This window comes from Anopheles nili, chromosome 2, assembly GCF_943737925.1.
Source record: "Anopheles nili chromosome 2, idAnoNiliSN_F5_01, whole genome shotgun sequence".
Classification (NCBI taxonomy): Eukaryota; Metazoa; Arthropoda; class Insecta; order Diptera; family Culicidae; genus Anopheles; species Anopheles nili.
This window is the reverse complement of record NC_071291.1, coordinates 22,843,343-22,867,202: the sequence shown is the minus strand read 5'-3', so window position 1 is coordinate 22,867,202 and position 23,860 is coordinate 22,843,343. Positions and strand designations below refer to the sequence as shown.

Sequence of the window (23,860 nt, the reverse complement as noted above, 5' to 3'; positions counted from 1 at the left end):
TGTCCCAAAATCACGAATAGTCAAGGCAATATCCCTCTCGCCGGTGTCAGTATCTTGCGCGCATGTGCGGTGAGCTAAGGAATGCCTTCCGCAGGGTCAAGTACGTTCTCTCACGAAAAAATCGAGTCCAAAAGGGGCGAGGGTTGAGCAAGAGATCTCACTAGACATACATATTGACAGATAGTGCGCAGAGGGGTGGATCTGGTATATCCGATCAACTGCGAACACGCATGCTCGATGTCCTATGTTGCTAGTCATTCAAATGCTCAGGTGAATGCGAATTCGCAAAACAAATTTATAGCGTAATTGGGCCTTCGATAAGGTTTGTAAGCATATATTGAAATTTAGAGTTCTTTTGAATTCGGGAATGGCCCCTTCATAACCATGTCATTTTTCCGCCACTTGGTTGTATTTGTTCCTAAAAATGATTTTTCCTCGGCCACACCACGTATGTCCTCAACGTTCTCGTTAATAAATCTCCCAACTGTCAGAACGATTTTGACATTTATGACTCCGAGCTGTTTTTCGCTCAGTTATTCTGTAGCCGTCTCACCCAGCTAACAGCTAATGCTAATGCTTTACCTCGAAGTAACATTACTTTTTGGCAATCTATCAAAGAGTTTAATGTGGCGAAAAAACAAATGCCGGATGCATGCAGCCAGTCAGGCTTTAACTACAATCTGCTGCTGCAGTAGTAGGGCAAGATGTCTTCAGCTACCCTAAGCAAATCAATCGCGTAAACTCTATAAATACATTAGCAAGGAAGCAAAAAAAACACGACTCATAAGACGCCGGTATGGGCGTTTGCGACTCGCATCGACCGTGTATATCTCGTAGACTCACCTAAATCCGACAGTGGGACCTTCTCCAGGAATGGATCAGCGACGGGCAGCTGAAAGAGGAAATGAAGCGAAACAATCCATTAAAAATCACTGCCTGTATCACTGGGGTGCGTAGAAGCTGTATGAACAAGCAAAAGTACAATCGCAATGTCTAGAGAAATTACGTTTTGGTTGGCGTGGGCGCTGGTTGAGCGACGCAAAACGTTCATACGCAGCGAATGACTGTAGCGCGAGTACCAGGTCGGAGAGGTGTAATAGTACTTGATGGTGGACGGAAGTGACGAAGACAGTGCACCGAACTGGTTAACCGCAACAGGACTACTAATGGACCGTCCAGAGCTATATCGTTCGCGAGCTTCGGCCGCTCTGGTAGTCTGCACGTGTCTATTAGCAACCGGCACCACAGGAACATTGTGTACAGGCTGCTGTTGGGCAGCGGTTTTGTTCCGATAAGCCGCGAATAGTTGCTGCTGTAGGATACCGGTAGAGTTCGCGGGTGCTGAACCACCGATTGACGCCTGCCGATGAGAGGAAGCTGAGAGCAGCTTAATGCCACTTCCAGTAGGCTGCGGTGAAACGATCGCTGACGAGGCAGATCCTATTGATCCTGGCGAATGGGATGGTGTGTGAAGATGGAGCAACTCCCCGGTACTGGAACCTATCCGTTGGAGTTGTGGACTTCCGTTGCCATTGCTGGAGAGCGTACTAGTGCTAGCTCTGTCATCACCACCAGCAGTTCCTGCGATGTTAATAGGATCGGTACGAGGAGGTATCCGAAACTCGGGCACTACAGTGGTCTTTTGGTCTGAAACAGAGCTCGAATGGGGCAGCTTTGGTACTGGAGGTTTTGGCCGCGATACGGACACCGTTGCCGACGGTGGGGTGGCATCAAACAGTGAAAAACGACGAAACATGTTCACTACGATGCCTCCACGCGATCACTGGCAATTATCTACCATCCACTGTGTCATGGCACCGCGAACAACAACGTCTCTTTCGTCCAATGATTTCTTTTCCTGGATTTTCAAACTCTCAACTACGGCCGGCAAGAGTCACACACTGCGCTTTCTTGAAAAAAGGTCAAACTAGAGTTGGCGCAAAGATGAGAAACACCGAAAATCTGACATAAGACAACGAAATCTGACAACGCACACGATCGACCATTTCGAAGAAACCGCCGATATCGAACTGGACCGAAGTGGATGATCACACAGTCGTTTGCCACCAAAACCCACCGCTCTCCACCGGAACCCCTCTCCCTGATCGGTTCTGCACTAACCTTTGCTATTTGTTTACGGAATTTGCGGAGCCTAGCGAATGAAAAAATGCTACACACACCGAGTCCACGGGACCGATGGCGGATCTCACGGGCCTCCTGACGAGGATGCCAAAAACGCTCTCGATCCATCACCATATTCCCTCTCACACGTCCCCATCGTGCATTGACACGCGTGTCTCTCCACTCCCTTGAAGAGGCGCATCCAAGTTCTGTTTGTGTGCGAATTATGGGGAAATTTTGCGCAGTTCTACATTGAGGGTGGTTTGCGCTAAAGATACACTTGGCTCGTGTTTGAGCGCCAAGCAGCGACTGTTCCAATATTACCGGAAACAAGTGTCACTGCTACCGTATCCTTGTAGCGCGCTAATCATGCTTAAGCAGATTACCTAATCAGAACCATGCCTGGTTATTGACAGTTACAGCGTTAATTAAATGTTTGATTTTTTTAATACCACTTAGCAAACGCCCAGCGTCGTGACGAGTTGGTGATCTTAAGCTTTACGTGTTTTAACCCCTATAGTAGAGGGAAAACGATCGAAAGGATGACAAACAATCGGTGGCTGCTGTTTAACCAACCTACGCCGCGGATCAAACTGGATCGTCGTGCGCGTCGGGAGCTTCAGTTTCCAAGGTCCAATAATTCCCAGCGACATCATGATTTTCCGCAGTCAATTCCTAACCCACCCGCCCCCGATAAGATAGGGAGGCACACAAAACAAAACACACAAAATCAGCGATGCAAATCACTCAAATCACACGCCCCTACACCTGTGGGTATTAGACAAACTTCCCACACACAAGCGGACCTTCAATACCGACCGACCGGCCAGCTTTGGAAAAGCTGGCGGACGATGTTAGCTGACACTATACCCTTGTGCTCGCTCTCCCAAATGCTGCCGGGTTTAGGTTCATCATGCGAAGTGTCACATTCAACAGGACATTGCATTCCCTGGGCGCGCAGCAACACGGTCGGGGTTTTTTTTGGTTTTCTCTCTCTCTTCGACCGAGAGGGCAAATATTTGGCCGAAACTCATTATCACTTGTACCCCCCCCTCTCGACCTCTTGGGGTGGTACTGTGCTGCAAGGCAGAGCCTGTTGTTCGCTAGTCGTCGTAACGTTGACGAACCCCCCTCGAGACAGCGATAGCCACCGACCGTGTCGACGTGGCTTCCCTTCGGTCTACTAGGGTGGAATCGAATGGAGCCAAAATAAGAAGAGCCAAATCCGAGTATGTGTGTTGTATCGCCACAAATCCACACAAATCAGTGCGCGAGATACGAGATGACGCGCGTAATCACGGCACACGAGGGCACACGCGTCCGTTGGGAGGATCGGGCGCAAACATCGTCGTCGCCGTTTTTATTGGCAGGGCATTTTCGCACCCAACCATCTTGCGCTCCTCCGGAAGAACGGGAAGAAGAACGCGCCAGCTGTGCTGCGTCAGTGCAATGAATCGCATCTCTCTTTCTCTCTCTTCCAGCAATAGTGTACTACGTTTTATGACGATTTCTCGAGAGGGCGACACATGCCTTGCCGGCAGCTCAGTGCATTATTGGATAGTGAGGGAACGACGAAGGAAGGGCGGGGGCATGTTAATCCATTTATCGGATGGTTAAACTGGATGTAGTCGGAAAAAGAGCCCCCAAGCTCAAGAACGAACAGCAAGGAACCTGTATAAAGCACACTAGCTACCTGCTGTGTTATGTGAAGTTGTTTTGTTCCTTCCTTTTGTTCCCGATTGGGGATTATTGAGAACCATTGAGAACCGATGAATAGCTGACACCCGCGAACTATCGCGAATTTTGAGCACCGTATTTTTCACAACAAAACGTGATACTTTAAACGCTGCTAATGTCACTCGAGCCCGTCGTCAGCTCGTTAAGTGCAGGGAGTGTCCACCTTGAGGGCCTAAGCCACGCTTCAACGTTGTTGTTGAGCAATCGGCAATTTGCTGGCTCACAAGATAATAAAAAAAAACGTGCTCCATGGCAAGGAATTCCGGGCGGCCTAGGTCAACAACAGTGGACTCCATAGCAGAGCTCCAAAACAAACGACATCTGCAGGCGGACAGTACGACGGGGGAATGGAGAAGCCGCCGTGCAGCAGCCTCATTCCATGAACTGGTTTCGACCAATTTCAAGGACCCTTTCAAAAACTACAACCCCGCTCACGATCACTCCATACCCGCGGGCGAGTTCAGGTTGCGGCGATGTGGTGGGCTTTGCCCTTTCGATCGTCAATAAACAAGAACCCACTACTAGAGCTCAGCAGCAGCAGCAGCAGGAGAACCGCAAAAACTAAAGCGATCAAACGATCGTTAAGTCGCAGATCGTAATATCCGCAAATCGGGAGGTTAACATCCGGATTCGAGCCACTTCCTGGGATCCGGTGTCTGGCAGGGCAACCAGCACCGAAGCCGACAACACATACACACACACAAACTTGCATTTTTAATTATGTGCGTTCGAGCAAACGCAAGAAAAACTAGCGCTCTGATTCTCCCCGTCAACCGTGTCTCGTCCAGCGCGGATGAAATGAGCCGGTACAAAACTTTTAATGTGCACAGAAAACGCACCAGGAACGGAACGGACACTCCTCCGGCCGAAAAAGATCACAACACGCGCGGATGGGTTTTATTCGCTCGTAGGTTTGTATTGTTGTTTTCCTTTTCCTTTCGGACCGTCGCTCTTACAGGCTATTTTTAGCTCTAAGGCGCGAATACATATTGCACGTATGACGCGCGCGCGCGCGTTCGCCTAAGATGGCGCCGATAAAAAAGCTGTCCCACAGCGCAATGTAACTCCGTTTTCACTATCACCAATCCCTCCGGCCTGTGGAATCGCTGCAACACACACGCGTTTTGTTTTTGTTCATGGCAAAATTTCGATTTCAACCTTTGCGCGCCGGTTCGCACAATTTGCACACTTTTGAACGCGAACTAACACGTGCTACGCACCGAAGGCTGGTGGTGGTTGGGTGCGCGAAAAATAAAATTTTCCCACAACGCCGCGCACGCACACACAAACGCACGCACTTTTTGTCATTAACGTTACAAAAGTTGACCGGCTCATCCAACCCCGCGATCATCCGATGAACAAGCCCCGCATCTACTCCTCGCCCGAAATCACGATTGCGGTTTTTCACACGCACGAAAATAAAACGACCCACCCCCACACCCACGTAGGAGCTGCACAAAGGGATGATTCGTCCTCTTCGCGCGATCGCGAAGCAGCAGATTTGACGATCGAACGATTTGGCGCCTTCCGAGCAGACAAGCAAGCAAGGACTTTGGGGGTTCAATCTGAAAGCGTTGCAGCAGCCACAAAAATGCACCAACGCACCAACGGCCACACCAGTGCACCTCCTCGTCAACACACACCACCCCCACCGGCCACCGATGACAGCTTACAGCACGAGGATCACGCGTTGTTTTGGATCCTCGGATTGGTAGATGCGCGCGCGAGAAGCGTCTGGTTTCGCGAACGAATGAACTCGAACTGCGCGGCTCCCGTCGGTAGGCGATTTCGAGGCCATAACACCAATACACACGGACACAACACAACACCCTCTTTTCTCGCCCGCTCCCCAGTCTTCCTACTGATCTCGCTCACGGTTGGGTGGGGAGGGCACTTTTTCCGCGACTGAACAGGTCCACCCTTTTTTCATTCATAGGGATGATATGCTGGCCGGTGTTTTTTTTTCGCGCAACGAGCGCCAAACAAACCACACCAGCCACGTGGTGGATGCATTTCCTAACCTCGTTTGCGGTGCGTACGACTGTCGTTAGCGCAAGCATGCCAAACGAGCCACTCTAATCGGTTCTATCGAGCGCGGTGTGAGACAAAGAACCCCGGAAAATCTCATGTGACGTAGTGCATTCTTACGCGAGATGGTGTGAAAGGCGTCGATGGGGCGGATGGGAGATCACAGAGGGGTGTAGTAACGCACAGGCGGGGCGGCAAGTGTTGTCTCGAGGTAAATGTCATGAGGGACGATTTTGCCGTGGTTTTTTTTGTGTGAATCTGCTGCCACACGCACCATTGTAAACCGTTTATCATCGTCGCGCACATTAAAACCCGGAACGTCGTCGTGACGAAGGGCGATTTCCATCAATTAAGCGCGTATGTACGAACCGCGCACTGTGCACTTAAATGGGAGCAAGAAAGAGACCCCCCCCATGAGATCTCAGCAGCGGATACACTCCTCCAGCAACACTGCGGCACAATCGTAAGCGATCTGACAACCACCCTCCGGTGCGAGGGTGTTATGATTTTTATCGCCCACCAACCCCGATAGCAGGGAAGGTGTATAGGAGGGTTAATGATTGCTCGGCGGTAGCGATAAGAGCGGCTTTATTTGCCTTATCAGCGCCACAACGCGCACTAAGGTGTGTTTTGTGCGCGAGAGCAGTTTAATTGTTGCCCACGCGCTAAATCGCTCGTTCGCGTATTGAAAATTCGCTAGCAACGCTAGAGAAGATGCGTGTGCGCGATGGCGCCGATTATTGGCTGAGATTTGTATGCAACACGGCAGCTTCATGCTAATTTCGGTCTGTGTGTTTGTTTCTCTTCGCGAAAAGAAGCGAATAGAAGGCACACATTCCAAACGAATTGTCACGAAGATATTCTTTCGTCGTCACCATAGGAATTGGGTTTGAAAATGTCGACCAAACACATCTCCCGCGGATACGCGTAGGTGGCTAGCGAATTGGGTGTGTTTTCCTTCGTTTCCTCCGTCTAAACAAAACTAACATGAGGCAAAGTCTGAGTCTAAGATGCTTTAAAACGATTAACCGTGTTGTGAATTCTGCCCTGAGCCTGCAAAATAAGTAAACAGTAAACAATCGGCAACTGTGAACGCGTGCTAGGGCAATTGAGAGGCAGATGCGAAAATAAACCCACAGCATTCACAGCAAGCCAAAAGGAGCTCAAAGAACTTCTCAACGCGGTCTGGTGTTACGTAACCGGAGTAGCAATTTTATTGTCAATTAATCATAACGCCTCGTTAGTTCGTCTCAATCAAGCAGTCGCTGGGTTGCTAGAGGGGACCGCATGTGTTGAGTGGTGTTTCCGTGTGTGCTTATCAATAACATTTTTATGTTTATTAACCATCTGATAGACAAGTTGACGCCAAACTCGATTTGGAACGCGACGTTCGCTCAAGCGCCAGTCGTCGATGGTAAGTAAAATTAATTAAAATGAAATGAATGAGAACAAACCCGGGAGCTAGTGATTGGCCCACCAGATGTGGAACAACCAGGCAGTGGTCAAATCGTTCTTTATATTGCTTTTTCTTCAAACTGTTATAACTTTAGGAACAGCAATAAGCCCGTCATCTGAAAGTTCCTTCCGATGATTGCAAATGGCGCCAACGCGAAGTTGCAAATCAGAAGAATTCATGCAGATCTTTCTACACAACTAACCCCACTTGCCCTGCCCTTTTTCCTCATTCTTCATGACACTAATTCTGTTTTGCTCATTCAATTTGCAGCGCTACGGCGGTGATTGCACTACCACCCCGAGATAGATCGTTCGTTGTCGCATTTGCTACGATCGACAGCCGTCGAGATGGGCCAGACTGTTAATTTGATACAATTCTAGAGTCAACTTTGACATGTCAACATTTCACAGTAATAGCGCACAAGCGCTTGCGAGGACTGTTGCGCATATGATGTGAGAAAACAAATTATCACTGTTCGATGCCTAGCAAGGAAAGCTGGAGAAAAACGAGTAAAATCTGGACACATATATTTTGAATTAGTATACGAACATAATACCGATACGAAAACCAAACGACTAGATAGTTGCGTTGTATGCTATTTGTGGATTAATTTGATTTTCTAATTCGCATACCTATATTAGATTTTTTACATTGGAAATTTTGCTATTTCAAATGCAGCAAACCTTTGTGTTTGTCAATAACTGACAGTAGAAAATTCTTAAAAATTCTTATCAGATAATTCATTCTGCATTATGTAATCTTACGAGTTCAAATAAGACACCATGTGCTTGCTATTTTCTGATTGCGCCTAGAAGATATGCAATTCGCACTACAAACCAACGCACCAAACCATACCGTAACGATCTCTTGACAGTAGATAAGCCATCGTCGATGGAAATACGAGATCATGATAAAAGATATGTAAACTTACCCCTCTGGAATCACGGAACAAGATCGCGGCATGGTAAGGATCCAAAGTACCGTCTGCTCGAAGTCCTCGCGTAGCTCCAAGTGATGCTCGACGACGTTCTGCCAACTCGGCCGAGGCCCGTCGCATATGGGCGGCTAAAGGAGAGAAGAAAGCATACACGTCAATAAGGATGTTTTGGCGAATCTTTGCAATAATCAATTCAAAACTGTCAAATGCATTTCTCCTCTGCTCCATGATTTAAATGTCATCCATAACAGCTAAAAGGCATTTAGAATCTAATGATTGTGAACCCTCACTGCAGGTAACCGTTGGTATACGAATGGATAAGAACTTCACGCTACCTCATCGGTACACGTATCCGATAAAAAAAATCACCAACAAATGATATGAGAAGATGAACAACTTGTGGGGAAAATAGTTTCACAACAAAAGCGCCCTATAACCAATGATGATGCGTCACGCAGCCGTTGTGTTCTTGTTTACTTCTTCCTGTTGCCTCATCGTCCGCCCAGCGATGAGGTAGGTAGTTTGTGCGAATAAGCGTAGCAAGGGTCAACGATGGACGCATTCGAAGCAGCTGGATGTCCAATGAGCGTTTGATTTGCAAATTTACGCCACCGATCGAGACGAGGGCCGCAATGTTGACGACGTTTCGCTCGAAGGTCGACGTATGCGATGTAGTAGAGTGTTCCAGACCCGTAACATTACGACCAGTTGCATTCGTTTTGCATTTAATTCCCAACGGTGTGGTGATCGGAAATTGGAAGACGGATGCATTAGGAAGAGGCACATTAGTAACGCGGCCTAACGGGTTAGGAGAGTTGATTGGTTTTAGAGTTCCGGTTTAATCCAACGAATAGCCCGTCATACGTCCGAGTCATGGGGCAGGTCAGTACGAAGTTGCTTAGTAGTGCGCAATTTGAACGATACACGTATACAACAACCTTCAGAGTAAAGCGCAAGGGAGCGTCACCCAAGAAAGCAAGCTAGAAGGGGTGTTGTTGACGTACTTATCGCTGTTTCCTCGCGCTCGTTAAGATAGTATCGGGCAAATAGTGGGCGGATGGATGAATTAATCCAATTATAGCGATATTCATTTCGATACGGCGCCGGCATCAACCTAACCTAGTAATTATTTTACCGGTTGCTGAGGCAGTAAACAACAACAGCGTCAACTTCAGAAAATATGGACGACTTTTTTTCTCGTTCAATCAACTCTCCAACTCGCTGCTACTATCCCTCCTGACAGCAACACACACTTGCGCGATCCTATTTGCATACCCCCCCTGGCGGTGTGAGTAAAGCTACTGGCCATCCTCGATCTGCAAACCATTCGAAGCACACAAGGGGTTTAGTGGGGCTAAAAAAACGCAGCTACTTCTAGAAATTTGCATAATAGCATATTTCACTGACGCCATCATCAAGAACGCGCGCGGGCTTGAAGCGTCCGAGAGACGTGCCTCCACTACGTAAATACAATTTTGCCGGTTTTATTTCTCACACTGGTTTGAACCATACTAGCCAACTGTTAGACCCAGTTGTGTTTGAGCTGTTTATCGATTCCAAACCGGCCGTCTCGTGGAGCCAATCCCTCTCGCCCGTGCCGTGGTTCAGTCCCTTCTCCACATTGATCACAGCCCGAGGTGCACAACTCGAAGTCGATTGCATCAAAACACGTTTTTCACGTATTGTTTATTCTTACCGCTACACATAACGCGAGTGCGCATTTATCCCCTCATAGGGAATGTAAAATACACGCGTTTATGCAGTGTTTGGGGGGTTTAGGAACAAGATCGTTCCAGAATGTCCAGCGAGCGACAGCGGAAACCTGAGTGGAAAATTCACACCAACTCGAAAGAGTTATGTGCAGGCTAGATGCAATTGTGTAGCTGATAGCTATGCTTTTGCAGTTAAAAAGATATTGCAAAACTGACCAAGCTAATTCTCAAAAGGATTTGCTTAGTAAGATCAATGCTACTAAGTTGCTGATTTTAGTGGCTAGGATTTTTTAAAACTCCGTCCTTTCGAAACCTTCACTTCGCTTAGAAGTACACTTCGAAATACCGAAGGCACAATGCTGTATGGTTAGAACTTATTATTTGTTTACAATCTCAAGTAAACAACATCAACCACCGGTAACTGCCAGTGTGTGACGCCAAACCGGCGATGCAGTCGATTCAAAATACATCAGGGAATTGTTTTTTACCGGCAGACGGTCAATACACTATAGCAAACTGGCAGCACGCCAACGCCTTCAACAAGCCCCCAGCGTTTCAGAAGAGAGCGAGAAGCTTACGTAAGCGCTGGGTAAAGAAACCGGGACCAAAAAGTGACTGCGGTGGACACAACACACAGAGTACTTATTTATATACACCCACCAATAAAACCGGTCGGGGTGAACACAAGTGCCGCGGAAGGCGCTCAACAATTCCGCCGATTTCTTGAACGCCCAGAGATAATTGGCAGCCCGTTGTGATGCCAAACACTCTTTTATGCCTCGATTACATTTTACGACCGTGGTATATAACATCTTGGAGCACCGGCGCTCCCTTCGGTTCCACACAAAAGCCATCTAAGTCCCACACAACGCCCTCCTACTATTAGTGGCTCAATGTGCATCATCGCTGGATATTTTGTCAAATTCAATTTTAAGTAACGTTTGCTCGAGGTTTAATCAAAACTCTAGCACGACGTTCTTCTCTTAAACTTTGGTTTGACACATCAACCGCGACCCACTCTTACCAGTAGCGGTTTTACCTTCGCGCAGGATTTTGTTATAGATTTTGTACGTCGACTCGCAATCGTCGAGTATACGGCGCGTCTGATCGACATCGAGCGAGCGCGATCGTGACCGGAAGTCCTCCTTCGGTTTGCTAATAACTCCTTCCACGTCACCGACACCACGGCGCTCATCCGCATGGTGATCCTCGCTGATCGACGAGTGTCGCGTACGTCCACCGGGCCAGATGTGAGCTTTCTTGCCAAGATGTTTGAGCATTTCCGTAATCGAGTGATGATGATGATGATTGCCGTGGCTATTGCCACCTTTGTCACGGTTTCGCTTGTCGTGCTCCTTGTTGTTTGAAGACTTCGAGGTCGACGAATTGCCACTGTCGATGCTGCTTTGGGAGATGCTTTGCGTGAGCTTCCGCGCAAAGCTGCTATTGTCGAACCGATGCCGTTGGCCCAGCAAACGGTTGTTGGAACTGTTGAAGCTGGACACACCGGAGGAACCATACTCGTCCAGTGAATGATAACCGTGGTTGCGCTGGAACAGCAGATTGCGCTGAATATCAGAGGATAGCGGATACGCCGGGTGTTGGTAAGCTCCCGTGTGCGTGAAGTACTGATGGTCTGTTTTGTACTCGTATATATCATCCAGATCGTGCGGGAAATAACCGGCAGTGTTGTAATGGTGGTTCGGTGGCGAACACGCACTCTCTAATGATCCTCGGCGGACACTCTACAAATAAGAACATGATTTTTTTTTGCATTAGTGCAACATAATTTTCATTTAAAGGAGCTTTTTGTCCTCTCACTATAACACAGCCTTCAAACTGTGCTCACACTTACCGAATTGTAAGCATTCGCCCTCGGATCTGGCGTGCGCTTGGACATGCGCTTTATCCCGTTTGCGCCTAAACTCGTGCCACTCAGCTCCGACGACTGGCTTCCGCGTCCTTCCGGTGACTTCCGGCCGCGCGGAATCAACATACCGAGGTGGTAACATTCTTGTGGCGATGTTGGTGATCGTACCGAGGCACCAGCCAGCCCGAATTCTGTTTTGTAGCCGGAAAAAGTGTACATTTTGCGATGAGAAACTTTTCAACAGTGACAACACAAAGTGTAAGGCACCCTCTTTTGATGAACATCTTCTACATGTTGTGCGTATGCGACCAGGAATCGATAGAGATGGACTACACTTAAGGTGTGCTTCCATTAGCAAGTCTTCACTCCATGTGTTATAAACCACAGCCGGTACACGGATGCAATTCAGCGATCATCATCCGTGCGAAAAAACGTTCACGATTCCTTGTGGCTTTTGTAAAACTTCGAACCGTTCACGCGTGGCAGCTAATCGACCACTCACGACAAGCCATTTACTGTCGAAAATGGAAACAAAACAGCACCAAGAATTGCTTTAACACCTTTTACGCGAGTTGATAGCGAAAGGAATTTGGACATCGCGGTTGTGCGACTAAATTTGATGATTCCTTTACTTTACTGTCGCCAACACACGCTGTAGGAAAATATTCCCAAAAAATGCCTTTTCCTCTGGAAAGTCTAGCTTCAAAACTAACCTTCGCTAGTCATCGACGTCTGCGATTCATCTATACTGCGTCTTCGAACGTTTGGAGCATGCTGCTGGCTGTTGATCGACGACATTGTCGACGTCGATCCTTGCAGCCCCTGGTTGGAGGAGCTTCCACCGACGATACTTCCGTTTGCCGAGTGCCAGCTGTCCGCGCTCGCCTGCTTTTCGAGCGCGTGCTGCCGAAAGAGGTGCTGAATTCCGTGCATGACCAGTGAATTAATGGCCACAGGTTATGAAATACTCTTCCTTCGCTCACAATCGCTCGTTGCACTAAGGACGTTGTTTGATGCACAGTTCACTCACCGCCAGAATTGACTCACGTTAAAACTCACTTTAATCACATATGAACACACACAGTGTAGTATTTTATCTTGAGAGCCACGATTATAACACAGCACAGTCACATTCTGCAGCTTCCTTGAGATATCTAGCACAATACAAGCGTAATGTAATATATTGTTGGCCTACAGTGGTGCAGTTTGTACGACCAAAAGACGCAATCTTCTTAGATCACTTCACGTTAGTGAGCCTTTTTTTATCATCACATGTTTATCAGATAAGATCACGCGTGGACATATGAATCTCTCCCCCCCCTAACAGGTATGGTGATAAATCGTAAACAGTACCAATTCAAAAAGACTTGGACAAGTGCACAGCACAAAGATTGTTTACTATAAACGACCTCATTTATTAAACATTGTCCCAAGCACTAAAAGCACTGATCCCAAGCTCTAAAACACAAGCCAGAGTTGCGGCCCTAACGTCAGTTGCGTCCAACGAACTAAAGGCGACTGAGCTCCTAACGCTAATAAGGCACAAATGGGAGGGTTCGGTTCCCGCAGAGAAACCGGCTTTCATGTTCTCCTACGAAAGCCACACCAGAAGTTTCAGGTTGAAATGGGGAAGTAAGAAGAAGAAAAAGAAAAAAACAGCTGTTGCTACTGCAACGAGCTGACGTGGCACTCCTGTATCCCCTAGCTTTCCTTGCCTCCAACGATTCCGTCGCATAGTAATCCTTCACAGTAATTTCCACTTCCCAAAGACACTGGAAGCCACCTTCGTCGGATACCTCCTGACTGGCAAAATTTATGGACGAGTTGTGTCGGTTTCGTGAATCGCCCATCTTCTCCTATTTCTCTCCTCCGTTGAAACATAGGGACAATGTGGGGTGAGCGAATAAAAAACAGCAGGTACCCACCCAGCGTTAAGTTAAAGTTTCACACGAGGATAATGAAACGGTAGGGTCGCATTGGCGAGGAATGAAACCGAAACAAAACCCTGCCGAGAGGACAACTGGGACAAACAAAACTCCATTGCGAAGCATTCGAGGAACAGAAGAGGAAATCTGTATGTTTTTGTATATACCGTCCTGTTTGTTGTTTTGCCAAGGGATCGCGAGCTCGCACATATAGTGGGCTAAATTATAGTACTCACCGAAGTATGAACGAGGGAAAAAAAGCGAAATCATAGAAAAAATGGTGCACACGATAGGCTCATTCGTTAGTAATTGCAAAAAAATCCTTTGAATGAGTGCCTTGTGCACTTGCAGCAAGCGATGTTTATTATAATACTGTAAGAAAACGAAAGGGTCCTTTACGGGAAATAAGGCATTACATTAGAAATGAAGTCTTGCCCTCGGAGGATGCATTATTTCGCTCAACTGAACCTCGAACCTGACGGATCTGTTATCGGTGGTTTGTTGACGGATCTAAGTGTTTAGTTGAAAATGTTTGACGACTGAGCACGCACGAACTGGCAGGCACAAACAAACTATGACTTGCTGAGAGAACCCAGAGGATAACGTGGGACTAATTAACTAAGCATCACACCATTTTCGGGACATCGATCGGCTCGAGCAAAAAGCATTCAACGATGCTTTTATTCCATTCTCAAGCCCACGCTGAAGCATGACAACAAACGGGAACGCATGAAAACAATCGAACGACCTCGAAAATCGACAACATTGCCAAACAAATGTCAAGGTCTAGGCGCACGGATAGGGCTACACTGCAGACTAAAATCGATATTAAGCCAAGCGCACAGGTGCGAGTGCACATTGCGGGTTTTTCCATTTTGCACGCTGAAATCCCAACATAAAACACCGGCAAAAAGATTAGAAGGAGCGAGCGGGCATTGCCAAAAATTTGCAACCAACGTTCTCAACATACCGCAAAGAAGCGCAATGGTAGCAGAATAAGACGATGCCCAAGTAGAAGCGAATTCCGAAAGCATGGCAGCCTACTATTTTCGCTCGTTATTGATTATAATTCGTATCATAACCCTTCTGGCGCCGGTCAGAGACATCCCCACGCTCCGTGCTCGGGTTTGATTGCTTCATTCCCGGTTGAAAGCACGCAATACACCACATATCTCCATCGTGGACACGTATCGTTGTTGCTTGAGCACCATTGGAGCTAACTCCGAGCACCGAAACTTGACGCCAGCTCCCCCCAATGGCGATTGCTTTGGGTAAATTAATTCAATCACATCTAATTAAACCCGACACGGGCACAAGGAACCGGTACTGGAGATGACCAGATGGGAGAGAAAACCTCGACGGCCAGGATCCCCTTGGGCCGCAGCTAAAAGGTTACTCGTGGAGACAAAACCATCACGAACCATCGCTGATAATGGGAAAGAGTGACGAAAACAAGCCATTTACGCACTGTTGGCAGTAGGAAGATGGAACGATGATTTTTATTCGATTAGCGAGAGCTTCATCCTTGACGGATGGCTTGTTTGATTTGGTCTTTTGTAAATGAACGAGTCAATTATTTGTTTGGCAGTATTTTTGGCATCGTGTGGAACGTTGAAAAAAGTTTTTTAAACTCTTTCTGATTTGCTGCCTACAGGGCGTGTTTTACTTGCCACGAATGAAACGACAAAACAATCTTATACGTTTAACGAACGCAGAAATGACAGATAGTCAGAAAAAATGCCACCTTCCTTCTCCTACTCCGTTCTTAACGCCCTCCAATCCCATTCCCGGATTTCGTTTTTTTTTAGAAAATCAACGCCCAACTTCCTTTTGGTGTAGCAGCGCGAAACATGTGCAAACTCTCGCGTTGCATAAACAAACATAAAAAAATTTTCAAAGTACATTCTACCCCTCATAGAAGCAAGAATGACGAGAAAACGAGAAAAAAGCGGCTGTCTCATGTGACGAATGAAATTAAACTTGCCATCGTTTGCACAATTTACAATCGCCCATCCGGATCAGTTCGCAAGTGTGGTATTCTCGTGAAAATGGAAACCACTGGAAGTGCAGGTGCATGTTCTGTTTTTTTTCTAGCTTTATATATATTGCTTTAATTTGAAATTCAAGTGACACCCAAGGCGATAAAAACGACAAAAAACGCAAATAAAATAATTCCACCCTTAGAATGATTCGAAAAACAAAACCTAAAACCTACCAAACGGCTAGACAATGTGACGCTTGCGCAAAGACGGTTGAATTTGCGACGCGAGATTAAACTGAAATTGGATTGCCGAACAATATTAAACGAAATAATGAACATTTTGAATCAAAAAGAAAAAACTGCTATGTGGTAAAACACGTTTGTATATGTTGCTATTAGACGACAACTGATTATAAACATAAGTTTGTTGTAGAAACTCGACAGAGCGAGAAGCTTTGCGGGATAAGAGAAATGATAATTGTTTCGTTGGTCATTTTCAAACTAGAATTCTCTTGTTATTAAAATACCATTATTTATATCGAATAAATAATCGCATTCAAATTTCATATATTCGATTGCGTACATAATTGTAACGATACATGTTCAACCATGCACGTGCGGCAAGGAATGAACCAAACACCATTCTCATTTATCACTACCGCACTTATGCGCTCTGTAAGGAATTTTTCCCGCTTCATCTATTGATGCATTAATTTTGCACATGTCTTACGAGTGCACCATAAAGAAAATGTCTGCTATAATGAATAATCAATAGATAGCTTCAGCAATACTCCCCATCTCCGACATCGCTATAAGGGGAGCTATTTACGGCAATCATCTTGATTGGGGGTCAATGGAAATTGCAGTTTGGCGTATACTTTTCTATACTCGTTCGCAAAATTATTCATTAGTTTAACAAAAATCTAATGAAGACGTATATGTAATTGGAAATCATTTCAATTTTAATTGATCCAAACGTATGGTTCAACCTGTTAAAGCTGGTTATTGTAGTGAAAATGCCATTGAATGAAGTAAGTATAATTTCGCACACATAAAGCATTCATTTTCCACAAATGGTGGCAAACTACTCAAAGGATCCTGCCTTCCGTGAAAACTAGTCAGCCACCACATGGTCTGAAGTCTAGGCGCCCTTTACAAAACAAAGGCAAAAGGAAAATCTCCAAACGAGATGAGATGGGAAAATCGATACAAACAGTTCTCCTTTTCCACTCTTGTCTGAGTGATTTTTCGTCAAGGTGCACGACGCTGTTGATGATGGAAGGGCTCTTTCAAGCGATGGGGTCGTAGAAACCGGTAAAGGACAAAGAAGAATTCAAGGAGGAACCCTCGAGGAGGTAACTTTCACATTGGGCCCTAAGCCGGCGAACTAACAACAGATATGCCCCGCTCTCGTGAGCCGTCTCGTCAGAGGACAGCTGGTGAGGATGAGAAAATGCTTCTCATTCGTCTCGCAGAGAGTATGTTCGCGTACCATCTCACAACTAATAAATCTTTACCGCACAGAGCGTAACGACAGGGCATGTGAAAGCAAAAATTAGGCAACACAAGACGCCGTACGGGCGTACCTTCGAAGCACGGTTCTTGGAAGGAGCGATGAAATGAAGGATCCTTTCTTTAAGCGAATCAATTCCTTTGATGATTACCACACTTCGCACACCATCACGGTTCGTTCACTTTATCAAACTGGTATATTATCGGTCGTTCGGAATTATCTTTGACGATATGAGAAAGGTAGTACTTCTTTCGTTTTGATCGACCGGCAACATTCATTCTACACTGTTGCAAGTTTTGTTTGGTTTCGTTTGAATGGAGCGCTAAATAGTTTTCCATTCACTATCCTGGGCGTTAAAGACTAATGAAACACCACAACATTAAATTGAATAAAAAAAAACAGAGACAAGTGATCCGAAGACAACAACAACGAAACAGAGACAAATGAAAATCCGAAATTTTCCAACCCCAACAGTCACATGGTTCGCGTTAATGCTCACGTCAAACCGTGTGCGTGCGGGGAGTATTTCCCCGTTTTCCCAAAGTTATTTGGGTCAAGGAAGCAGCAGTACCCAGTTCTCATCCTCCTCACTGCGGCTCCATAAAGATCCTTTGTGGTTCCCATTTAGCACCGAAATTTTCCACCCACTCTAACGAGTTCACACACCGTTGCTGCTGGTAAAGGCACGTTGTGGCACATCCTTTTTACCAACTCTCAAAAATAGCGGTTATATAACACTGTTTGTTTATTTCGGCAAGTCGCAAAAAAAATCAAACCGCTCGTTTGCAATACCCTCGGCACAATCCGCGACCGCACACACCCGGTTCGTTGCTCACCGTTCCACCACTCCACGTGTAGTTGCTCGCCTCTAGGCACGCCATCTACGGCAAAGGGAATACCTTTGAGTTAGAAATGGTCCTACGTTCGCGGTGTTGCAATTTGCCGTCCGGCGCGCGTAAGCTTTGGCAGCAAAATGAGTGGCGAGGACGTTTCCTTGTCGAGATTTTCCGCACGGCCACATCCTTTAGCAAGTCAGAGAGAGAGAAGAAAAGAACGAGAGAGAAAGAGTGTTGGTCACACGAACACTCAGTCCGTCGTTCAGCACGGAAGCACTAGCACTACCGAGAGATACTACTCGAGATTTCTCGTCCATCCATGCAAAGGAACTCAGGAGAAGCTTTTGCAGGACGACTGTTTACTCCCGGCAGGTTTTTTTTCCTGGCGTGCTTTTCGAGACAAATAGTGAGGTGTCGTATGCCGACTTTTGCCGACTACCGACCCACTAGCTCCACCACTCATCCTCCTTATCCTGAATCCATCATTTTCCAATGTACTTTCTTGCTTCCTCATTCGCTCGCCGGCGAAGCTAAGCGGTTGGTTTCGTGTACGGATTTTGGGGAGGGTTTCATTGAATGAAATGTCGTACTACTGCGTGTATTGGGATTCTACGACGCCACAACCGTGTCAAAAAGGACGCACCAGCAAACGCATCACGTGCAGTAAGCTGAATGGAAAAATAGTCGCTGAAAGCGTAGTAAAGCAACGCGATCAATAAACCATCATATTTTGTACAAATTAAGCAAAAAGGCTGTCGTAACAACCATGCTGGTTGGTTTACGTCGTTCGTTAATTGAATTCTCCAATCTTGCAATAGTAATCAATTGGAAATTTAATAAGTAGCCGGTTATGTTTACAGGACATGGACAGAGGGAAATTACTTTGTCAGTTCGAAACTACGCCAGAAACTCAAAATCCACACATTAGTGGGTGCTAGTGCTTGAGTGTTATCAAAGATTAGATAGCAAAACGACAACAACAAACAACCCTCCATTGAACAACATTTCTCAATTCAGTCATGATTTATAAATGATCGCAGTCGAGGTCACACCCACTAATGTTTTATATATTTTTAAAGCATGACATTCTGCTGATAAAACAATGAATAAAGCAACGACACACGAAAGGAAATATCTATGAAAACCCCCTCGTGATTAGTTATTATTTCTGTTTAAAAACTACTACACATCCCGTCGTGGGGCCTACGTGACCATCGGTAGCCTGTTATTCCACACCACGCCGGCGTGGTGATTCCTTGCCGTGGATTTTCGCGAAAGAATAACATGCAACGGCGGGAAAACCCGACGTAAACACTGACAAAACCCATCGAACGCTGAAAACAGTGCGCAGACGCATCAATCGTGTGTAACCGGGCAATAATAGGTGAGAGTGAAACAGGGCTCAAAAGCGAAAGAAACGGAAAATGGTGGGATACACAGAGCAGAATGTAAACAGTGCCAGATGCAGTATTTGGAGCTTTTTTTTTGTCAACAGCCAGCGCTGTTTTCGATGAGTGTAGTCACCCCAAAAAATTCGCTCATCTCACCGGACTCACGTTTCACGGACCGGACTACGTTTACTCTCGCACCTCTGGTGTAAAATGGTGTGCGGTAGGCATACTCTCGAAATGGGTACCTTATTCTATGAAAACCCCATGGGAACAGCCACATGGAAAGTGAGAGTGAAATGCGTCCTTGAGCGTCCATGCGGGACGACTTGGCGTCTCCATCGAGACATGCACGGGGCGAGAGAACAGCGTGCTACCGGAAGCTAGGAGGCAAGGTGACATTTTCTCGGCCACCACCCTCGTGGATGGCAAATAGGCATCGAATAGGGGCTTGTCAGACTCGGAGGCGTAATTTGTGCCTGGGTTTTGCTACCCATCAGTTCACAAAAGTACAAGGAAAATGGCCATTAAAAGCACGATAAAACACACTCTTAACTACTGATGTTGATCAAGAAAAATCTCTCAACAATATCAACAAGGCAGTGAGAAACGATTTCTTCAAGGACACGAGAAGTTGTGTTTTATTTGAAGTGCATTTAAAGCAGGATCAGCGTGCACCACGAATAAGAAAACAAAATTTTGCAACATCACGACCAATTGTTGAATCAATCTTGATTTTGTTGATGTTTTCGCGGGTCAGTATTTTATCTTCTTTTATACACACAGGACCATTACGAGCTATTGTCTGATATTTTATGGATTTCCTTGACCTTCTTATTTAAACAACTACAATAGTCCCTAGGTCTTAGCGAACATTTTTGTTTTCCTTTGTACCCCTTCACTAGTTTTTCTCAGCTAACTTCGAAAAAGCATCTTCATTAATATGTTACGCTTGTCAGGGTCACAACCAGGTCAAAGCATATCCTGCAAGAGAAAATGTTCAACGTTCTGACAGACTTTCAAAGGCGTATTATTTCTCTTCACCCATGAAGGAAAAAATGAAAAAAAAGAGAACATCAGCAACGAACCAGCAACATGGGCCCAACGGAGCGCACTAAACATTTTCCGGAGCATCCTTCGTCACCGGTATCCTGCATTTTCTCTCTACCCTGCCCAACGCATAAGCATTAAGCTAGGATCCACAAATTAACCTGACTTCGGTTTATGACCAAGTTTATGTGGGCAACGATTTAGCGGTTTCTCTCATTGCTTTTTTTTCGATTCCAGGAAAGTGTCCTTTGGAGTATCATCTATTTTTTTTGAGTATGACCCTCCAGGCATACTAGCACCATTACGCTCATCGCTCAAATGACATCTTCTTTATGCGAAGATATTTTTAATGTATGAACAAACAATTCTTCTGGAACAGTTCGCAATATTTCGTTTATGACATAAGCACGGTGAAGGACATACATATCTAGACAATGAAATATCAAACCATTCAAGAAATATGTGTATAAATAAACACATATCGCTTAACAGAAAATTCTATGAAAAAGAATTATTGATTTCTAATCGTCATGATACACATTTTCACTTCACCTCTTAAAAGAAGCAGATTTATTTTCTCGCTATAAAAGGAAGCGCCAATCGGAAAGATCGATTAACGAGCGCTTACTTCTTTAAAAGGATGCAAAATGGATACAAAATCAAAATCAATACAGAGAAGCTGTAAAAAAGCAAGAAGCGAAAAAATACCCATTACAAACAAGACAGAATAATTAGAAAATATTTTGTATTCTCAATTAAAACTTTACTCATTATGCATCCATCACTTGGTAAAACAAACAACTAGGCCAAAGTGAACTCATTTTCCTGTGCCAGGCGTATAAAATATGAACACCAGTTGTCAACCGGTCAAGGATGTTCATCTTCTTATTGGGCCTCCTACAGTTCTTAGTGGCCTCCTACAGTCCAGCAGGATAAAGGACATTGTATTGTCTTCGAGTAGTCAACATGAGCGGAAGAATCCTGCGAGCATAATACATCAAAACCAAGTAAAGGGACTGCAAACAGCTTCCGCAAGTTTCTCACCAACGATATGGGAGGGTTATTTTTATTCCGATTCCGTATCACGAGATTTCCTAATCGCGAGACCAGTCTCGCGCGGCGGACATTTGTCGCCATGATCTGATGGTATTTGCTTTCCCTCTTCTCGTTAGGCACATCCTGTCGTTTCACTCGCACGCGCACGCACGCACTTCGACGAAATTCCCTCGGGATCGATAGATCCCGACACGCGCCGCAACAATTTGACCAATTATGAGTAGAGGTGAAATTAATTGCGCATACTCAACACGCACGAGCCGAGGATGTGTTGTGAAAACAACAATAAAAGACCGGCGAGCTGGATATGATTTGATCACGCGCTCCAACGAGATTGACCACAAAATTGGCCCCAACTCAGGAAAGATCGCTCTCTAAATGTGTGTGCGTGCGCGTGCGTTGGGGAATTAAAAATCTAATAAACACCGTTAGAGGGGATTCGTTGGTTTACTAGCGAGACGGGGAGCATGCAGCGGCAGGCTCTCCTTCTCTCTCTCTCTCTCTCTCTCTCTCTCTCTCTCTCTCTAACTGTGCCCTTCTCTATCGCTAGACGATCGTGCGTAAGATCGTGTGAGAGACGTGCATGAGTCGCGGACCACCGCACGCACTGTTCACACCACGATGCACACGGCACACGGGGGTTGCAGCTGCTGGGGTGATGGATATAGAGAGGTAGTAGTGGGTCGCGCTTAATAGTGGTCGAGGTGTTCGTGGTGGGGTGCGTGACGGGCACCTTATAGTAGAGCCCCCGTCTGGAGGTTACTGCGCTCGATTCGGAAGCCCATGGCGTTCGCCATTAGAAGTCACGTAGACACAACACGCACACACCACCACGCAAAGCGGATCGTATAGAAATTTCCCACAGCTAAACGCACGGTGTTGGCCGCGTTTGTCATCCGAACGGGTATTTCAAGCGAGCCTACAGTGGAGGATATTCGGTATTCCCAAAAAAACGCACCCTACTAGATGGATGCTAACGTGATGCACAGTGGAAATGGTGCCGGAACGCGCCACTTCGCAGCCATCCGAACACAGCTGCATCCAACGAGATGCTGTTTTACGCATTTTAGTCCTATTCGATGCTGCGGTGTAGAGTTGCCAAAGCTTCTTACCGCAGCCAAAGCCTAATATATGTATTGGATGCACAAACCAGTCTGCGAGAAAGATCAGAGCAACACGATCGGTGTACTGTCCGTTGTATAAGAAGCACTTCGCTATCTGGGAAGCTAAAGGAAGCCACCACACCAAGCACACGTGTCTAATCGGCTGTGCAAGCAAACGCAACGACGCAACACAACACGACACTCGGATGCGCTTGCCTCTTCTTTCACTTTCGTTCACTTCGAATAACAACGAGCAAGTGAAGCGGCGCAGTGGCGCTGGCTCTGTTCGCATCTAAACATCGAACCAGCCCTGTCGCACTATGGGCCATTTGGGGTGGTCCGCATTTTGGTCAAACAATTGCAGCATTTCAATTCAATGCGGTATGTGTAAAATTTGGTTTAATTTTTAAGCTGAATAAAGTTATCTACTGCAATCTATCGTGGTCTTGTAATAACACTCAATGTTTAATTTACCTAAGTTATATATTCAAGCACCCATTGCAAAAGTTTCACTGTACGGTTGAAAGGAAGCACGCACGCATGAGAATGGCGCCGGCACGTATACACTCTCTGCTCTGCGTGGCGGTGTGTACGTGTGGTGCGTGTTCCAGCTCTTAGGTCGAAAAAAGAAAACAAACCCAACCCTTGTTGCCCGTAGAACGAGGCAAAAAAGGGCCCAAAATTCTTCCGCAAGTTAATTACAGGAAGCTAATTTCAGCCCTGCAAAAGCAACATCCTTTTGCAAGTAAACTTCATCTCGAAAGGTAAGAAGCAGTAGCCGGCAGTGAAATTGGAGCCGGCTTTTTATCACCTTGCCCTTCCAATGGTAGGTTTCGGCCGCTCCTCTCTTCGCGTGGCGTCGCACGCCATCCCTTGGACACGCTGCGCAATAGTGCCGACCGTCACCCACCTCCCTCGTGTGCGCCCTTGCACATCCTTACTGGCGAATTCGAGATACCAAAAACATCGGACACATAATTTGCTTTAAAGCCAATCGATTTCTCTTCCTCGAACCGAACATCAAGTTGATGTGATGTTGTTGTTTATCTCGACTACACGCACGCCACGAGGGCCGGCGAGTGTGTGTTAGTGTGTCAAAATTGTTAGATAATTTAGCCCCGGAGGAGGAGAGATCGACCCGTCGTAG

The 23,860-nt window shown here is 46.2% G+C and overlaps 1 protein-coding gene across 1 annotated transcript in view; it reads right to left on the bottom strand.

Annotated features, from left to right (window-relative positions):
- The window catches only part of LOC128731649 (uncharacterized), a 43,912-nt gene that overhangs the window by 7,180 nt on the left and 12,872 nt on the right, over positions 1-23,860 (bottom strand). The window contains exons 6-7 of the mRNA XM_053824781.1: positions 8,274-8,407; positions 844-892 (exon numbers count right to left, since the gene is read on the bottom strand). Coding sequence (XP_053680756.1) covers positions 844-892; positions 8,274-8,407 — 183 coding nt within the window. The remainder of the gene's footprint in view (positions 1-843; positions 893-8,273; positions 8,408-23,860) is intronic.